Source organism: Canis lupus, chromosome 5 (assembly GCF_003254725.2).
Source record: "Canis lupus dingo isolate Sandy chromosome 5, ASM325472v2, whole genome shotgun sequence".
Taxonomy (NCBI): domain Eukaryota; kingdom Metazoa; phylum Chordata; class Mammalia; order Carnivora; family Canidae; genus Canis; species Canis lupus.
The window spans coordinates 11,042,050-11,062,138 of record NC_064247.1 but is presented as its reverse complement, the minus strand read 5'-3'; the positions used below and the strand labels follow the sequence as shown (position 1 = coordinate 11,062,138).

Sequence of the window (20,089 nt, the reverse complement as noted above, 5' to 3'; positions counted from 1 at the left end):
CTTGAAAAAACAAAAAACAAAAAAGAGCCTAGTTGTATTTCTGGTCAGGAGGTACAGGTGGCCATGGCGGGCTTTAGGGTTCTGACCTCTTGGAGGGGACAAAGTCTGCCCTTTTATTTTCCTGTGGCTGCTACTAAAGGGTGTCTGGGTGCTTTGACTTGACCCCATTCTGGACAGGTAGGGAGGAGTGAACTATAGTTCTTAGGAAGGTCTAGTTTGGAAGGAGTCTCATGTTCACCCCAGATGTGGCTTTCTTGCTGGGGATGAAAATAAAATTGTCAGTTATTTTACCAGCAAAATGGGTCTGTTCAGGAATAAGAGATGATTGCAATTCATAACAAGCAAGCTACTGCAAAAATCATAGGCAAGTCCAGCAAAGTAGAGGAACATTATTTTATAGAGAAGAAGGAGGAAGTTGAGAGGGGCTGTGCTGAAGGAAAGTCCAGTGGAGAAAAGCAAGAGGTCAGGGTGATGATGGTTTCTCACTAGCTGAGTTGCAAGGATACTGGACCTCGTGTAGGAGATGCAATGCGCTTCTTCCCCTGCTGGGGCTTGTAACTGATGATTCTTTCCTGTTGACTTTTCTTCTCTTGGGGTCTATAATTGACAATCCTTCTTGTCATTGGCATTGAATGGTCCAGGCTTCCCTTGGAATTCAGTGAAGGGAATTCCCTTTATTCCCTTTATTAATTTTCACAGGTATTTTGGGTGAAAGGGAGAACGAAAGAATTAATTCACTGTCCTGGTTCTACATGGGCTCCGGCTAGGGCTGGAGAGAAAATTATGTCTTCATTTCACTGTTGATACAAAATGTCCTCTCTGTTCAGCTGATACCAGAGTTCTTTTTGTTTATTTATCTTCCCAGTTTTCCTGATATAATCGACATTTAGCAGTGTTTCAGGGGTACAGCATAAAGACCTGACCCACATATACCGTGAGATGATGACCACAATAAGCGTGGTTCCTTTTCCTAAGCTGACGGGAGCCCTGAATCCTTCGCATATTCTACTGACAGGCAGTCTGGTGTGTGGACCCTTGGGGGAGACAATTGAGAACAGAATTTTCTTGGCTCCATTTCTTACTTAATTGGGCATTAATCAACATTTGTTCTATAATTGCCTCTCCCATGAAAGAGAGAACTATGTCCTATAAAGTGTGTTCTAGTACATGATATGCCTATGCTCCCCTAGGATTGCAATGACTATAGGGAAACTGGTGGTTGTCATTTTGTCATTGGGTTGCTTTGGCTTCTTGCCCCATACTTTCTGGATATCGGCCTTTTTTATTTTCAAAATGGGGAGGTGGATACTTTCCTCCACAAGTGGTTATCAGGATATAGACAGAATATATAGAGAGAATGAATATAAACAAAAACACAAATCACCACACACGGTGCCTAGCATTTAGCAGCTGCTCAATTAAAAGAAGCTTGGTAGTATATTCATGATTAATATCTGTTTTTTTTTTTTTTTTTTTTTTGCTTACTTCTGAGCTTGCTCAAAGAGTACGTACTATTCATTTCCTCCCAGCTCTGAGAGAGCAGAGCAGTTGTGGGAATGACTGTAACAGACTTAACACTGCATGAGGACAGAGCAAAGGAGGATCGCGCTTTTGGTGTGTCCTTTGCTGCTGTGTCACCAAAGCTATCTGTTGATAACTAAGTGCTGTGACTACCCTGCCACTACCACTATTACATTTCTTTTTTTTTTTTTGAAAGGTTTTATTTGTTTATCTGATAGAGAACAAGTGGTGGGGAGGGATGAGGGGGGGAGAAAGAGAGAGAGAGAGAGAGAGAGAAGACTCCTTGCTGAGCAGGAACCTCTCCCCTAGCCCCCAACCCCCACCCCAGTGGAGCTCGATCCTAGGACCTGGAGATCATGACCTGAGCTGAGGGCAAACACTTAACTGATGGAGACACTCAGGTGCCCCCCACTATTACATTTTTTTTAAAGATTTTATTTATTTATTCATGATAGACACAGAGAGAGAGGGAGAGAGAGGCAGAGACAGGCAGAGGGAGAAGCAGTCTCCATGCACCAGGAGCCCAACTCAGGACTCAATCCTGGGACTCCAGGATCGTGCCCTGGGCCAAAGGCAGGCGCTAAATTGCTGAGCCACCCAGGGATCCCCCACGATTACATTCTTAAAGAAGACTCACTGAATGTCTATCATGAGTTATCCCCTTTCCGGAGGTCACACAAACTGAGCAGTCACATTACTTGGTTGCATTTCCAGGGTGCAGCACCATTGTTCCCTAAATCTGTATCTTAGATCAGTAGTTTCCTAAATGTTCTATGAGAAAGGGTTTCCTGATTGAATTAACAAATGTTAACATTTGTTTAACAAATGAGGTGTACTATATCCCTCTCTTGCAAATCCACAGTGTTCATAAACCTAAGAAAGGCTCTGAAAAGTCTTGCAGTAAAAACCCCCCAAAACTCAAAATCAAACATGGTTTACTTTGCATAACCCATGATTTCTCAAACACACCTGGCGGTAGCACCCTTTGGTGGAGTGCCACCTGTTAACTTTCCAAGGCACTAGTGTTCCATGGAGTAGGTGGCAAGAAAAGTTTGCACGGTTCAAAGAACAATGGATAAGGAGGCAAGAAATCACACCATTTTAGCTTTAGTAATGGGTTTAAGTTGATTATCCTCTCTGGGCTGTAAAATGAAGACATTGCCTGATAGAGTCTCTGGGTCTCCTACTAACTCAGTGAATCTATGGCCACGGCTACATTTATAGGAGGTTGCAAAAGGTTAAAATACATGGAAAACTAGGGGGTGCCTGGCTGCCTCAGTTGGTAGAGCGTGCATCTCTTGATCTAGAGTTGAATCCCACGTTGAGCCTAGAACCTACTCACACACACACACACACACACCCCACGATCCTAGCTTCTGGGAATCGAAAATCAATATAGAAGAAATAGATGCACATCAGTAGGGTGCACAGTGCCTGACAGCACATAATAAGCATTTAAAACATTTTTGCTAAATGAATGAGGGAATGGGAAAAAGATGTAAATGCATGCAAATGAAACAAACTGGTCTTACAGGATCCGAAGTAGAGGATGAATGAGATCGTGAGTGATTGAGATACAGTGGGAATGCTTTCAGGTAAAAATAAATTTTGAGCAGTTTCGAAAGGGACGGAAGGTAATTAGCATATATTCACAGCTTGCTATGTGCCAGATAATTTACAGATGTTATGTTAATCTTTGTAACCCTGTGAGGCTTAGATAAGTAACTTGCTCACACATATAGTACCTGGAGATGATGAAGAAGTTGGAACTGATGCATTTGGGGTGGTTTATTATGTACCAGGCACCATGCTAGTTGTTTCACGGATATGATTTTAGTTAATCCTCTCAACAGTCCTATGAAGGACATATTAGGATCCCCATTTTAGAGATTAAGGTAGGTTGGATTATGAGAGAAGAGGGGAGGGATTAAGCGGCTTGGTCAGGGTTACCCAGCCAGTCAGTGTAAGTACGAGGTCTCTAGGAGGACTCCCTGGCCCCGAATGACAGCGTGGACGAATAGTAGGAGTCACAGTTAAAGTACATCCTGTTCTATGTCCCAAGCGGCCTGCATTTGGATCTCATTTACTCCCGGGACAGGGCCAATTACTTATTCTATTTTTCATTCAGAGAAACTGAGGCTTATATAGAGGTTAAAGACCTTGTACAAGCTGACAGAGCTGATAAAGGGCGGGGCTGGGGTACCTATCTCGGGGTTCAGACTCCTACCCTACCTGCTACCTGCTTCTCAATGGCCACATTTGACAAAGGAACTCTCCCTGATTTATGGTGTAACCCCAGGGCAGGTCTCATCATCCTCTGCTGCTTCAAGGCACATGGTGTGAAATAGGTACCATAGCTTCCCCAAAGAGAATATACGAATGCAAAATATCGGAACCCACCCAGCAGGAAGGGGCCTGTGATGCCATTGTCCTGAGGAGCAGTTTTGGGTGAGCTGTGTCATTGGGGTTACAAAATGCCCCAGGGCCAGACACTGGTGAGTGAGAAGACTGCCACAGATAATATCCTCTGGGATGAGGGCAGCCTGGGTGGCTCAGCGGTTTAGCACCGCCTTCAGCCCAGGGCCTGATCCTGGAGACCCGGGATGGAGTCCCACCACAGGTTCCCTGCATGGAGCCTGCTTCTCCCTCTGCCTATGTCTCTGCCTCTCTGTCTCTCTGTCTCATGAATAAATAAATAAAATCTTTAAAAATATATATATATCCTCTGGGATGAGAATTAATGCCATGACAACCTCCCAGCCCCCCCCTTCCCTCCCCACCCTCTACCTCCCACCCCCAGGTCTTTTGGTGAGAAGGCCCTTTTGATACAGGGTGACACTAGCAGGTAGTACTTTAGTTTCACTGTCCGAAGCACATGGGGGAAAACCTGTTCTCTTTTATGGGTTAATATGAAAAGATCTGTGTCAGAGAGTGGCCTGGAAGGATAGAGAGGAAGGAGGACTATGACAAGTGGAAAATGGGAATTCCATAGAGCAGATCTAATTGTCCGCTGGATTTCTGAAGGCGAGAAGAAAGGGTTTGTGCTTTCCCCTTTGGTTGGCCTCAGCACAGCTGGGCCCTTGGCCTTTGTCACGCCTCCCAGGCTCCCTGGAAGCAGCCAGGGCTCCCCGAGTGGTCCTGGGTAGGGGAGAGCCTTAGCTTGTAAGTTGGCTGGTTAGCTTTCCTGGCTGGGCTCAGGTGACCTCCCAGGTACAGGGGTGCAGGAGGGAGAGGGAATGGGGAGGGCTGACTGGGCCGCTCCGGAAACTTGGGTGTCCTGACAGTGGGACACCTCAGGTCTCCTGGCTCGCTAGCTGGGTGACCCTGGACCAGTCTACGCGCCTCTCGGGGCGCCAGTTTTCTCTGCAAAATGAACGCTTTGGACTCAACGACTCCCCAGGCTCTGCCCTGCTTTGCGGTGCTCGGATCTGGAGTGAGGCTTCCACCGGGTCCCGAGGCCCCCGCAGGTCACCTGTGGCCGCGCGCGGACCCATGCCCTTCGCCTTCCCCACCTCCCTCGTTGCAGGCGGCTCGGCCTCCGCGGGGGCCCGCGTCCCCTCCGCGCCGCCAGGCAGCCCAGCTCCGGGGCCGGAGTCCGCCCCAAACTTGCGGGGTCCAGATTGTCAAGGGGCGCTTGGTCTTCAGGGCGCTGGTGCCTGTGCGTCCCCCGAGTGGCACTGCGGTGCCCGCGCCAGGCGACCAGGAGGATCGGAGAATCCGGCGGCAGGCGACACGGGGGAGGGGGAGGGGGAGGGAGGGGCAGAGGGGGAGGGAGGGGGAGCTGAGGGGCCCGAGCCGCCGGCGGAAACCACAGAGGTAGAGTCGGGACGGCGCGGGGAGGAGCGGAGCACGGAGGGGGCGATGCTGATCTAGGGAGGGGACGCTCGGCGCCGGCGGCAGAGTCCGCGGAGGGGTCGGCCTGACCCGCGCCCCGCAGCCCCGCAGCCCTGCGCCCCGCGCCCCGCGCCCCGCAGCCCCCCGCCCCAGCCCCCGCCCCGGGGAGCTGCGCTGCCCCCCCCCCCCACCTCGCCTCCTCGCGTCCCCGGGCTCCGCGCCTCCTCCCGGCTCCCGCGCCCGGTGGGACCTGCTCCCCGGGAGATGCGGTGAGCGGCGGCCGGCAGCCGGGGCGCCCCGACCCGCGGGCCCCATGAGCGCCTCCCCCTGCAGACCCAGGTAAGAACTTCTCCACCTTCCTGGGCTCCCGGGAGGAGGCAGGACCACGCCTGGGTGCTGGGTGCTGGAGGGGGGGGGGGCTGAGGATGGGGAAGCCCCGGGGGAAATGGGGGCTCTGGAAGCGTTGGGGTGGGGGGTGAGGGGTGCTCTTCCATATCTGAATCTTGAGCGCAACCTCCAAGTTACCAGAGGGCATGGTAAAGCTATTAACATGGATCGTGGCCTGGCTGTGCTGTCCATTCCTGAGAGTTGGTGTCCCGGGAAACCCCCGGATAGGCCGCCTCCCCCCCCCCCCCCCCGGAATTTCCAGGGGTGGCTAAGCTGGCTTCTCTCTCCATTCAGTCCTGGAGATGCGCTCAGGCAAGTGGTGCGGCAGGGCCTGAGTCTCCTCCTCTCCGGCTTTCTGGCAAAAGTTCGCCCCCGGGGACCCTGGCTTGCCCTGCTCTGGGGGGTGCTTCGCTCACCCCACCAGACCACCCCCATCCATTTTACGCCGATTTTCCTTATGTTGTAGAAGTCCAAGATTTGGGAGAAAGAGTGGACATCATGGGGTTTATCGAAGGTGCCTATTTAAGACTAGGGAGAGGTTCTTGTTTATCCCCATCTCCTCCCACAGTGGAGATGGAGGGTCTAGCAATTGGAGGAACTCCTGCATTGGACCTCACGATGCATGGAGTCCCCCATTCCAGAAGAACTGGCTTTACTTTTCTGGAGGAGACAAGGAGATGAGAGGCTGTGGCCATTAGCATGAAGTCCTTTGAGCCCAAACAACTTGTTGGCACCCTCAGCCGACCTCCTGCCTGGAGAAGCCTCATTCCTCAGGAAGTCCCTTAGCTGAGTACATGGCTCCAAGGCCACCCATGAACAAGCAAGCACCTGATAGCATGCTCCCAGGCTCTGCGTTCTGGTGGGCCTGGAGCAGTTGGAGGGGGGTGACCAGAACTGAAGACGGGGTGGAAGGATTGTGCACATCACATACACTTGGAAGATCCCTGGCTTTATACAAGGAAGTTAAAAAAAAAAAAAAACTTGTAAAAAATATAATAAAATGTTTTCATGACAGTAGCAGATGTAAAACTCCCACTACTCTGGGAGAGGATAAAGAAATTTGTGCAGGGGGCTGAGCTGTCTCCTCTGCCAGTGCTTATGTGGGCACATCACCTCTCGGAGATACAGAGAGGGTTTTATGGAGGAGGAGCTCTCAGCCTGGGGGCTTTTCAAGAGGGACATATTTCAGCTGGGGCTCCCTCTTTGAGTTCAGGAAGCCAATATTGGAAATAAGTTGGAAATGTTGCTTTCCCCATCCCCCCACCCCAAAATACCACTTTGCTCCTCATCTGCTCTTGAGGCTAACCGTAGACCAGGCACAACAAAGAGAGGCATCCACGCTGCTGATTTTGTATGAGCTGACCTTTTTTTTTTTTTTTTTTAAACAGTGTTTAGAGGGTTAGAGGGCAAAATACAAACCTATGTCTCCTGTGTGAGCAATTCAGTCTTGTGCTCTGGGTGAGGTTAGCATTTATTCCCTCCGTTCAGTGGTGCCTCTGCCTTTCCTTCCTGGAAGATCATGTCTCTCTTGCTTATACCCAGTGTCCCTAGCCATGGCACCTTCCCTGCTGCTTGAAATGAACTGACTGCCTTTGATGGTGTGCAGTTAGGCCACTGGTGAGGTCACCAGTGTTTGTCCGAAGCCCACCCTCCCTTGGCTCATTTACTTTGTAACTTGCTCAAAAGATCTTGTCCTCAACTTACAATGTGGCCAAGAGCTCTGCTGGGCGTCATCATCAGTCTTCAGGAGACCAGGTCCCCGAAGGGCACGTGGAAGTCCTGGTTTCCCCTGTCCACACCCAAAGGCTGTTTGGTTGTGGAGATTTGGGGCTGGGCTTTGGTGTTAGTGTTAGAAAAGAAACTGGTATGAGCAACTGATCAATACGTAGCCAAACTGGGGTGTTGGGATATAGCACCCCGATGTGACACTGTCACCAAATATGAGTGCCTTACTTGGTTGCTTGTCCAGATGTAGTCAAGGATCGCAGGCCTTGAATAAAATCACATCTTTATAGGGTGATTACTTTATAAAGATGGTCCCTGCTGCCCCCTTATTCCAGCCTTTGCTTTTGGACCTTAGCAGTCCTTTGATGTCTTTGTTTGTAGATTAGCTCACTGTTGGTTCCCTGTCAGGGCTTCCCCATCAGACACATCTGTAGTCTGTACACTTGTACCCGAAAAGCCAGCCCCAGGGCTGCAGGTGCACTCCACAGGGGTTTTCACTGCTCTGCTCCCACTGCCTGCTGCTTGTACACAGGTGGCATGTGGCTGACTCTTTGGGCTGCTGTTTACAATTTTGCTATGAATTATCACCCATTCCACTTGCCCTGATGTGGGGTTGCTATCTCTTGGGGTGCCTGCTACAGTTTATATTGTTTTGATTTTCATTGTTCTTTCAGCTTGATCAGGATCTTTTCTTTCTTCTCTCCTTTCCCCTTTTTGCATCTGTGGATTGGTACATTTCATTTTCTGTCGAGGCCTGATTACTCTTCAAATTGTGCTAAAATCATCATTTCCTTGATTTGATCCAAACCCTAATAAGCCCAAAGCAGAAACACCGCACGTATCTTTTAGATGCTGCAGTTCCACACACCCTTTACTTTGGTACAGATGAGGCTCTGGCTTCTAAGGGATGGCCCAGTACCCACTGTGCTTTGTTCCTGGTGGGTATGCCTTGCACGTCTGTGCAAGGAATAACATTGCCGATAAGGAGCAGGAGGGTTGAAACAGTGTCATAGCAAAGAGTGTGAGCGTGTGTGTGTGTGTGTGTGTGTGTGTTTTAGGAAATGGGATCCTGAGTAGGCTTATGCCATTAGGAGGGTCACCTTCATTTCTTGAAGCCTTATTTTGTGTGTGTAGCAATCGAGTTCTTTGGAGAGGGGAACACATGGCAGTGGACTCGAGTATAGATCTGTAAGATAGGAATGATAATAGGAACATAAGTTGGTGTCTAGAGAGGGTTGACAGTGATGAATCTGTGAGTCAGTTGTCCGCTAGCCACCTTTTGTGTTAGGCTTTCCTGAAACCAGCCCTGAAGTTCTGTCTTCAGAGAAGGTTGCTGGTGATCCACAGTAGGGAAGAAGGATAGCTCCTGTAGTTCATGGATACCACTGGCAAGGAGCCCATTCCAGGCATAGTGAATGAGCTGAACAGGTAGTTCCAGCAGCATATTAATGGTCATATTAATAGAAACAACCCAAATGCTTTGGTTTGGAAGTAGGTCAAATAGTGAGACCTTTCTGAGACCCCAGTAGGCAGGAAGCAGGAAGCACCTTGCCACCCTCAGCACCTATGTGACCTTTTGGCACAGCTCTGGAACCCCCGGGAAAAGAAATGGTCCCTTCCTGAGCCTGAGCTGTAGTAAGGCCAATGCGGAGGTGGCTATGGGCTTCAAAGAGCAGAAATGGATAGTGCACCTGGAACATTTATTTTGTAATGAGCTTCAAAATATTAAAAATTGCTTTGTCCAAAACCCAAGACCAGGGAGATACCACTTGTCTGCTCACCCCCACCAGGAGTTAGCTGTAGAGCTCAACAAATAATAAACGGATCTGGCTAGACTGAAGGGGCGTGAAGAGAGACAGCCCCTACAGCCCGTCTCCCACTTAATCTAACTGATCTCAGAAATCTCATAGTCACATTTTCAGTGTGTGGGACCTGGGGAAGGAGAGCAATTTCTGGAAAAGTCTGTGAGACCCGGGGAGTCTGAAGTCCAACTGCTCCAGAAGGCCAGCGTGGTCTAGGTGAGGCCTTTGGGGGCAAACAGGGTCCCTGGGAAGGAGAAGAAGAAAAATGATGCAGGTGGGGAGGGTGCGGCAGCAGAGAGAGGAGGCTGATGGAGTGGAAGGAAAGTGCAGAAAAAGGTGAAAGAGGGAAAAGAGAAGATGAGGGAAGGCAGTACCTTGTTTGCAGGTTCATTTTCTTTCCATTTTCCTCTGGTGGAGGGAGAAAACCGACGATCTGGCCTAGCAGCGTGGTTTTTGTGCTCCTGGAGCCTTCTCATTGAAGCTGTCAAGCCTCAACCCTCCACGGCAGCTCCTATTTTTACACTTTGCAGAATTGAAATTAAACAAATGACCCCGTGATGGCGTGTTCATGAAGATTTTATCCAGCACACCCACACAGCCAGTGCTGGGGTGGTGAAGATTTAGCATAATATTCCATTTAATCAGATAAGAAGGCATCCTCCAGAGAAGCCCGGGGCTTTGATAACAGCCTATGAAGAGCTGCTTTGATGAGGGTGGGCAGAAGCCAGAAAGGAACCTTGTTCCCTGGCTTGGTTGGGCTTGTTGTAGGAAGAATTCCAGTTAACTGGATTTTGGAGGAGCTTAGCATTTCCCCTCCCATACTCTTTTTTTTTTTTTTTTTCCTGGCACTGGGTTTGATTCCAGCCTTTGTGAGACTTCTTGGTCCGTTTCTCCTTGGAGATCTCACCAAATGCGAAAGAAAGTATTCACTTTGGCTGAACTCGCCCCGAGTGGAAACCTTGCTTAGAATCTAGGCACTCGGGATCCCTGGGTGGCGCAGCGGGGATCCCTGGGTGGCGCAGCGGTTTGGCGCCTGCCTTTGGCCCAGGGCGCGATCCTGGAGACCGGGGATCGAATCCCACGTCAGGCTCACGGTGCATGGAGCCTGCTTCTCCCTCTGCCTGTGTCTCTGCCTCTCTCTCTCTCACTGTGATGCCTATCATAAATAAATAAAAAATTAAAAAAAAAAAAAAAAAAAAAAAAAAAAAAAAAAAAAAAAAAAAGAATCTAGGCACTCGCCCTATTTGTTGGCCTGGTCAGGGAAGCTCACGGGTACTGTGCTGGTGTTACAGCGTGTAGGCAGCAAGAATAAGGACATTGTACATCTCGTACTTGGTTAGAAGTTGGAGCAGATAATGGTTTCTTGGTTTAGACATGGACTCCGCTCCTTAAGCCCCAGGAGATTTAGTCGCAATTAAATGCCTGCCCCTGGCACATAACCATTCTTTTGGAGGAAAGAAAAACAACAATGCATGTTAAGGGGACCAATTAATAAGACAGGGTTGGTTGGCTAGATGTAAAAATGCAACAGTCTTCTAAAGGCTTGTCACTCCCGTGCACATATTGGTGTTTAATAAGCTACTTATGGGCTCTTATCCCTTAGATGTTGAATGTTTGTATGATTCTCTACCTGTTAACTCCTAAAGTGCTGATTTGACAAGATCCAGCAATAGAGGCTGGATAGCAAGACTGCTGTGGAATCGGTTCTGACTTCAAAAAGAGCTGTGGATTGGACAGAATGACTCAGAAGGAGCTCTTTCTGCTGGCTAGTCTTGTAGAAGCTGATCTTTCCCTCCAGAACCAAATAGGCTTACTAGTCAGAGAACATTCCCTGCAGTGACTATAAAAAGGTATCTCCATCTCTGACGCAGAGAGTGATTGAAAGCATTGACATGAGCCATATGGGTGTATGTTCAAAGATCCGAGGAAATGAAGGATTGACAGTCCATTAAGACAGAAGCAGAAGCCAGTTTCCTTCCCTGCCCTCCAGTCCAGCAGCCTTGTGTGTTTTCTTTCCGAGTTCTTTCTTCCTGGCTATCTGGTTCAGGCAGTTTGTATGGCATGGCTTTGTAGCCAAGGAAACTTCTTACGCATCTTAGAGAAAAAGGAAAAAGAGATAAACCCAAGTCAAGACTTCCTTTACGACTGTGTCAAGTTCAAAGGATGGCCTCCCAGGTGTAAAGCCTCTGTCCATCACTCAGGTCTCTCAGCCCAGTGGTACACGATTGCACAGTGTCCATCTTATAGCCACTGGAGCCAGAAACGAATGTCCCCACCATTGCTTGGTCATATGTTTTCCTCAGACTTCTATACTTGGACTCTGAGCCTCTTCATGCTCCAGTCTTTATTTTAATGAATCTCCAGAATGAGCTTCTCAACTTGTTTGTCAGTAGAGAGCTTACCCAAGGTCTTTATCCAAATATTTTCCCTTTCCTGGTGAGGATGACATAGCTAGCTATCTCGCAGGAGTATGGACAGTTAAAAAGAAAAGCATCTTGAGCCCTTCGTTATTATTATTACTGCTGAAATATCATTGGTATCATGTGTTACTGAGCACAGAGCTCTTTTGTTATGCAGAATTATTATTATCTGCATTCTATAGTTGCGGAGACCGGGACTAGAGACACAATGCCCAAGATCACAAAGGCAGGAAGTGGTAAAGTCAGGACTCCAAACCAATGTTCTATTTTAAAATACTGTGATCTATTCTTAAATACTGTTCTCGAATATTATGATACCATTCTTTGTCTTGTGGATTCCACCCTAAATTTTCAATGTCCTCTTTTTGTCCATAGCCTTCTCCCATGATCTGTTATTAGTTCTTTATCTCTGCAGGTAAGGGGTATATAAGCATCTCTTTGCAGTTTGGGACACAAAGAGATTCCTTAAAATATAGATACCTATGCAAACCTAATTAAAGGACTTTAGAACAAAGAAGTAGACTGTTATATTCCTTGGCACCTCCTGCCTTCTTTTTATGTTTTGGTATATTAATCACTGCCAAATTTTCTTGACATTTAAGTCAAAGAAAATGCTGAATGAAAGTTATATGCATTATATCTACTCCTTATAACTGCAATACCCCTCCTTTTCTTGTAGATTACCCTGAAGGAAGAGTCCTGCCCCATAGCCTGATCCAGCTCAATCAGTGGCTAAATAAATTTCTGTAAGGCAAAGAAAGTATAGCAGAATTTGAGGGAAATTGCCACTTCCAAAAGAGAGCCAGGCAAGTCCCTTAGGATTCAAATCTCTGTAAATCCGTCTTTTGAGTTCTTTCTTCATCTTGGCTGAGGCCATTCCATCCATTTGAACTCAGTTGGCAACAATCAATAGAGAGTGTTGATTTCTGGTCCTGGCTGGTGTTCTGCATGCATGAGCTTCCTGTTATTTGTCTGAAAGAGTGTAAACCCAGGTAAAATAAGGCTGTGCTGATGGCTTTATTTAGCAGTTAGACCAGCCCAAGCTTGAATGATACATTTTGGCTTGTCAAGAAGTAGGAACAGGTTAGCAGGGATGGCACGTCTGTGTTCTTAGAGTGTTTGCCCAACCGTGGATGGGATGAGAGGATTTATAAAACTGAGCTTAAAAGTTAATTTCATCTATTATTTTTTTTCTCTTAACATATGATCATTCTTAACACATCTGGATGCTGTAGGAACCAGAGCTTAATGGTAGTACTAGGTTTTGACTCTTCTATCTGAAGCCTGATCTCTCTTAGCAACAGCCAAATTTAATTTGGGGGATTGAGATTTTGAGCTGTCTTGTATACCTGCATTAAAATCATGGTGCTACAATCATGTTCTGATAACTGATTCTGGGAGAGGATAAAAAGTAGTACAAACAGACTGAAATAGGAAAGTGAAGAATCCAGACATTTGCACTTTTTATGGAGTTTATTCCTGCGTGAGCAGTGGAGAGAAATGAGTTGATGGATTGGAATCTAGGTTTTCCAGAGCACTGGTGAAGTGTCCTTATCTCTTATTCTTTGCTACCTCGGCATCTCTACCAGCTATGGACAGGATGTAACATGTTCTTACCCCAACTTTATTCTGTTCTTGTTTATTTCTATCCAATTTTTTTAAACCACATCCTCTCTTTATATTCTTGCAACAAACTCATGTTAAACAAGAAACTAGATGAGTATTGAGGATGTGGCGTTGAATAAGATGAGTCTTTCTTCAAAGAGCTCATGGTTTCTAGTGAGGAGGACCAAGTAGAAAAGTCAAAGGCAACTTGTTAACGGCTCTAAAGAGGTAAGAATAAGGTGGCGTGGGAACACCGTGTCCAGAACAGTGAGCAGAACAGCTCAGGTCAATCGGAGAAAGCTCGTTCAGAAAAGGGTATAGTTGAGCCGGTTTTTAATAGGCAAGGAGGCATGGTCCAGATGGAGAAGGACAAAACCTAGAAGGTGAGGCAGTGAGCCTGGAGCAGCAAGCTGGAGTCAGATCATGAAGGTCCACCTACACCACTTGTACTTAACAGAGGCAGCTGGGAGCCAAGACAGTTTTCAGCAGAAGGGTGAGAAGAACAGATTCATTTTTTAAGGATGGTAGCCGACAGCAATGCAGAGGGTGAACAGAAACAGGGAGAGTCCAAAGACCTGGTGTCATCAAGGGGCTGCTGAGTAGTCCAGGTGAGATTTGATGGGGCTCTGAATTCTGGCAGGAAAGGTTGGAAGAGAATATCCAGGTTTGAGAATTAGTTTAAAAAAAGAATCCTGAAGATTCAGTAGCCGGTGGATGGTGGAGGCTGAGGGAAGGAGGAGGAGGAGCCAGAGATTACATTAAGCTCCTTGCTCAGTGTTCTCTGAGCTAGGATATTAGCCATAAACTGAGATCTGAAGTACCAGAAAAGAAGGCGTAGTAGATAGAGAAAGTCAAGTAGTCAAGAGAGTGAAATTTGAGCAGAATGAGGATTGGAGTAGATATGTAACGAGTCATTTGTAAAGTTAGCAAAACCAGTGTCAATGACATCATGAAGGAAAATGGGACAGGAGCAAGCTAGTGATATCGCCCAGAGCTTAGGAATTGAAGGCAACAGAGAATTACTGGAGCATTACTCTCAATATTTAGTTAGAGGAGGACATGACAACCTAGCAGTAAGAATGCAAATATTTTTTAAAAGATGAGAATCACTTGAATATGCTTTTCAATAAAAGAGAAACTGCTAGCTTGAAAGGTAAAGATCAAAGAGAAGAGACAACTAAGAGAACGGAGTTCTTGAGAAGTCAGAAGGTAAAGAATCTAACAAAGAAAAGGGGGGGTTTAAATTTGTAGAAGGAAGAATGTCCTAGTATTTATGGCCTGCTAAGCATCATGCTAGGTATCTTATGTTTATTGACTTATTTCATTCTCATTAGAACCCTACAAGGGAAGAGAAGGAGTGTTCTTTTCTTTGGAGGAGGTCAGAAAGTAGCAAAAGGTGAGTGTTACTTTCAGAAGCGCAGATGTGAAGACCCATTGAGAGTAGCTTCAAGTAGTAACTGCTCCTTCCTCTGTGAAAAAGAGGTGAAATCATCTTCTGAGAGTAGAGAGTGAGGTAGGGGTCAAAGAAGAAATGGAAAACTTTCCAAGTGTCAAAATTATTGACTGCAGACAAGCAGAAGGATTTCCATATGGGCCCAACACCCGTAAAAGTTGGAAGATGTACTTGTGATGGCACCATTGTCTCCATCCTCGTCTTCCCGGGCGCAGGGCAGAGCAAGCAGCTGGTTGGGTTTCTCTTGGGGAGGAGATGTATCACATGGGTTTGGCAAAACCAAAAGGCGTTGACAGTGCTGTTGAGACTATTATCAAGGAAGGGAACCTAGAGGCAAGTAAAGCTAGAAGGTGGCAGATTCGCTGGCAGAAGACAGAGAAGGGACTTAAGGGAGGAGTGGAATGAGAAATTTCAGAGGATTGGAGGTTGAGATTGTGAAGATCTCAGCTGACATCTGGATAAAAGGGTGTTTCAGCAGGATGCTTGTCAGTGACCACCTACCTTAACTCAGCATTGTCTTATTTGTATGCTCAAAGCTAGAGTTGTTTATTGTTGGAGGGGTGACCCAAGAAGGGCTGTGAAATTCAACGTTGGATGGTCCCCATCCATCTGCGGTGGGTTAGGTGTGGCCTCTCTGGGAACAGAGTGCTGTGCTAGATCTAGACTCCTCGGGTCTCTGGGGCAGAGCCCGAATATCAGGTATTTTGAAGAACATCTAAAACATGTGACTGTAGCCTCTTTCCACCTGGGACTTTTGAAAGTCCAAGCCACAGTTTTGTTTTTTGAGTTTTTCTTTAACGGGCTCTATTATTTTACTTTATGTCATCAAATCCTTCCAGAGAACATTTTCTGCTTCTCAGTTCATGAACTTTTAGGTTCACAAAATTTTCTGGGCCAATCCCCACACACCATTCCAGCCAGGTAACATAATGGCTTCCATTTTCATCCAATCTGGCATATCAGAGGGGCTGATTCATCACTAGGCCACATGCTTCCTACCAGTGTTGTCACCAGAAGCTAAGTGTATGATGGGCCTGCTGAGGCAGACAAAGGATCTTTTTGTCATGGAGGGAACAGCACCAGCAGGTGATGAGCCCTGCCTGTCTGGCCGTTTCTGACGTGTTCTGTTAGAGTTCTCTATGGTTTGTCTATCTGGGTGCTCTGTCCCCATCTGCCCCCCCCCCCCCCCGCCTGCCACCCTCAGACTCAGCCTCAGGCTCTCTGTTTCTAGATGTTGTTGGCTAGATTGTCATAACATCCATAGTTTGGTGCAACTGCACATCTCTGTTCTGCACACAGAAACCAAAAGAACACGATCTTTAGGTACCTGTGAACAATTGGTGTTATAAAAAAAAAAAAAAGCTTTAGGAGTCAGGAAAAAATGTTCCAGCTGTTTTTTATCTGCCTGTTTATTTGTTCACCTCAATTACAGAGCACTGAAGCAAGGTTTTATTTTAATTTTCTAAAGATTTTATTTATTTATTCACGAGAGACACAGAGAGAGGCAGAGACACAGGCAGAGGGAGAAGCAGGATCCCTGTGGGGAGCCTGGTGCGGAACTTGATCCCAGGACCCCAGGATCACACCCTGAGCCAAAAGCAGATGCTCAGCCACTGAGCCACCCAGGTGCTCCTGAGACAGGGTTTGAAAACATCTTTTCTAGGTCAGTCAGCTGTCCTTCCTTACAGCTTGTTCTGGTTTCTTCCAAGGATGTTACAGTGGCAGATTAAATGCAGGGCTTCAATGTAGACAGCAAACACAATTACCCAGGCAATAATCTGTTAATGTGTCCTTCTAAAGATTCAGTCATTACTTAGCTTTATGGTGAGCTCTGGATAAGAAATATTAAGAATTAAGATGTCTGTTGCCTTCTGCAGCTTCACTTTTATGGATTCCTGGCTGTTTAGGGGCCTAGAATCATCTCATTTAGCCTTTTACAGAGGAGGAGAATGAAACCCAGAGAAAAATCCATCATCCAAGTCCATAAATTTGGTTAGTGGCAGATCTGGGACTAGCACCCCCACTTCTTGACATAGAACTTAGTGTTAGCAATTTAATCTCCAGTTGCTGGAGAAGGATATTTTAGGTGATATTTTGAGTGGAATGGTGTTCCACTTAGTTGACAGCTTGTGGGGGCAGCCTGTAAAGTTTTCTGGTCCTCAGTTTGCCTTATATACAGATTATCTTGTAAGGATTTATGCTGCACCTGATGGAGGGACAAGGGGGCTGAATCGATTGCCGCCTTCCCTCGTTGTACGGTGGGTATGTGCATAAGAGAGAGTAATTTGAACGGGTGAACTCTGTTGTGCCACTACACATTTAAAACTCATGTGTGTGTGACTAGCAAATAAAAATTGATCTTCTGATTGTTTATAGCATATCATCCTACATTAACAGGAAAACATATTTTTAAAAGATTTTATGTATTCATTTTTATTTGGGGGAGGGTGTGAGCAGGAGGAGGGCAGAGGGAGAATTCCAAGCAGATTCCTTGCTGAGCATGGAGTCTGACGCAAGGCTCAGTCTCTCAACCCTGAGATCGTGACCTGAGCAGAAACCTAGAGTTGAATGCTCAACCAACTGAGCTACCCAGGAGCTCCAACAGGCAAAGATTTGTGTTGAAAATTGAGAACTGACCCTTTCTAAAAGATTATTGGTCTCTTATGCAGAGGCAAGAACCACATAAAGCAACAGTAGATGTCATCTTGTCTTATAGGTAGAAGGTTTGATGGTGTGGATGAATTTCCCATCACGTGGGCATGGATTTCCCAGACTGCCAATTATCAGTCACTTGGCTTCTGGCCTGCTAAGATGTGGCACAGACTGTGTGTGACCTGCCCTAGTGGGGAGACCTGAATCAGTGCTTGCCCTTTAGGAAGAAGTGGAAGTGCTCCCAGGTCACTACTCTGGGCCCTGTTGGTCACTTTGGTGTATTAGATGCCTAGGGCTACAGAAGCTGTAGCTTCTAAGCAAGTGCCCCTAACTCTGGGATTTGTGTCACTCCACAAGACAAGCATACTAGAAAAGGGTAAAAGAAAACCAAACAACCCAACAAAACATGCTTAGAAAGAAAGGAATCTCCATGGTAGACTCTCTTACCTATGTAGGTGGGAAAAGATCGTTTGACCATCGACAAGAAAATGACTGGGAGCCAATGATGCTGCTCATAAGAAAATTATGGTTGGGTCACATGAGTGGCTCAGTTGGTCAAGCATCTGACTCTTGATTTCAGCTCAGGTCATGCCCTCAGGGTCTTGAGATCAAGCCCCAGCTCAGGCTCCACACTGAGCGTGAAGTCTGCTTGTTCCTCTCCCTTTGCTCCTCTCCTTTCTCTCTCTCTCTCTCAAATAAATAAATCAATCTTTTTTAAAAAAGAAAGTTATGGAAGTCCTCTGAGAAAGTTTCCTGTCTCTGCCTCCCTGGAACATGAGTTAATAAATTCTATTGGAGGGCCCCGAAAGAAATCATACAGGCTCTTTTTGCCAGAGCTTGAGGTGCCTGAGACTTGAGCTATCCAAAACTCACGGTCATTGCGGAGAATTATTTCTTATTTGTTGATTATTTTGCTCTCTGATTTTGCTTCCCCCAGGGAGAATCCCATCTGGACAAAAATACCAGTTAACAGCCATGTAGCCATCCATGTTAATAGCTTTATGGAGTGTGTACTCAGATGTACCAGCCATGAAGAGAAATGTGAGATGTGTAGGTGTTTCAATATATCAGTGGTCCCTGTTCTAAGACTATTTTCCTCTGGTTTGTTCAAATGCGATTAACTGCTTCCAAAATGTTCAACTATATTGTCATCTGGATTGTCCCTGTTATCGGTGTTGTTGTTTCTGTCTGTTCCTAAATTATCATTCGGTAATTCTGTGTTTTGTCTGTCCGATTTCTCCCCTGCCATAGTCAAACTAAATCACATCGTCCAAGGTAGGCCATTGTGTTGTTGAGTCTCAGAGGCAAAAAATGGCAATGCAAAGTAAACACGACTCTACTACTTAAAGCCACCTTCCTCTCTCATAATAAACCACTGTCTCTGTTGAACTTTTAACCGAAACCACAGTCCCGAGCTTCAAGGAGCCATCTCTCAAACACGGGTATTATTAAGGTCCAGAGATTTCTTACCACAGATTTACTATCTTTGGAACGAAAGCTGGAGAGCAGCCTAGCTCACGTCTAATGCAGGAAGGGCAAGTTAAAAACAGTCTTGGCATCCTTCAGATGACTGACCCTACAGACATTATAACCTTCACGTTTTATTTTGATAATAGCTTCCTGATGCCCTTATCTGCCATTTGGCTTAATTATTGCAAAGCAACAATCAGTGACCCTCTCCTCTTATTTCCAGATCACCCCAGTGTAAAGCTAATGGGCTCTCACTCTGTGCTCAGTACTCAGACCTTGAGATGACAGATGTGGAAGAAACAATCCCAAAAATGAGCTATATTAAAACATAATTTAAGGTTCTCTTGCTGGGTTGCCATAGTTTAGGGGGGGCCTGATGGTGACTCTCTTCCCCAGTGTCCTTTAGAACAGGGAAGTATCCTTCCATGTGTGAGCTTCCTTCAAAGTAGTTATGGGGTTCCAATAAGAGATATTCATTTCACCTTGGCATTGATCCAGGTCTAATCTATTGTCTGAAGAATCATCATCTTCATTATTTTTTCTGCAGTCTTTTATTGAAACTTTCACCATGTGCCAAACGCCATGCTAAGCACAGTACATTCCTGATCTCACTTAGCTCACTCCACCACCATGAGTCAGTACTATTAATTTCTCAATTTTATAGACAAGGAAACCAAGACTTAGGACACAGTGACCTCTCAAGGTTATTTTACTAGTGTTAAGAGCTGGGATTCAAGCGTAGCTCTGGCTTCAAGCCTGATCTTCCAATACAGCTATGTTAAATGAAACCAAGCTGTCAGAAACTGTTTAGCAGACATGTAGGGACTTGATTAGGTTTATGGTGGTGGGGGTTGGAAAGAGGCATAAGATACCTCCCAGTCCCTCGTGGCTTCAAATGACGTTGGGCATGAAGTTATTTTAAAAATAACTAACAATACACTAAATGTTCATTATGTGGAACATAAGAAATTATATATTAATAAGGAAAAGGTCTTGAAGAAGGTGAGATTCACACTGGGCCTTGAACAGTAGACAAGACTTACATAGATGAAAAATCAAGAGGAAAAGCATTTCACACAAGGGAGACAATGTGGACAAATCCTAAAAATGAGCAAGTACGAGGCACGTTATCGTGTTGAAGGGTGAAGGATGGTCGGGGTGGGTAGAGTTATCCAGGAAGTGAGGTATTTGTGTCCTCATTTGTTTGGTCAACAGATATT

General features: G+C 46.3%; 1 protein-coding gene across 1 annotated transcript in view; it reads left to right on the top strand.

Moving 5' to 3' along the window:
• Positions 1–5,612: 5,612 nt before the first annotated feature.
• GRAMD1B (GRAM domain containing 1B) overlaps positions 5,613–20,089 on the top strand; it is a 236,148-nt gene continuing 221,671 nt past the window's right edge. The window contains exon 1 of the mRNA XM_049109832.1: positions 5,613–5,694. Within this exon, the coding sequence (XP_048965789.1) occupies positions 5,669–5,694 (26 nt within the window). The 5' untranslated portion in view covers positions 5,613–5,668. The remainder of the gene's footprint in view (positions 5,695–20,089) is intronic.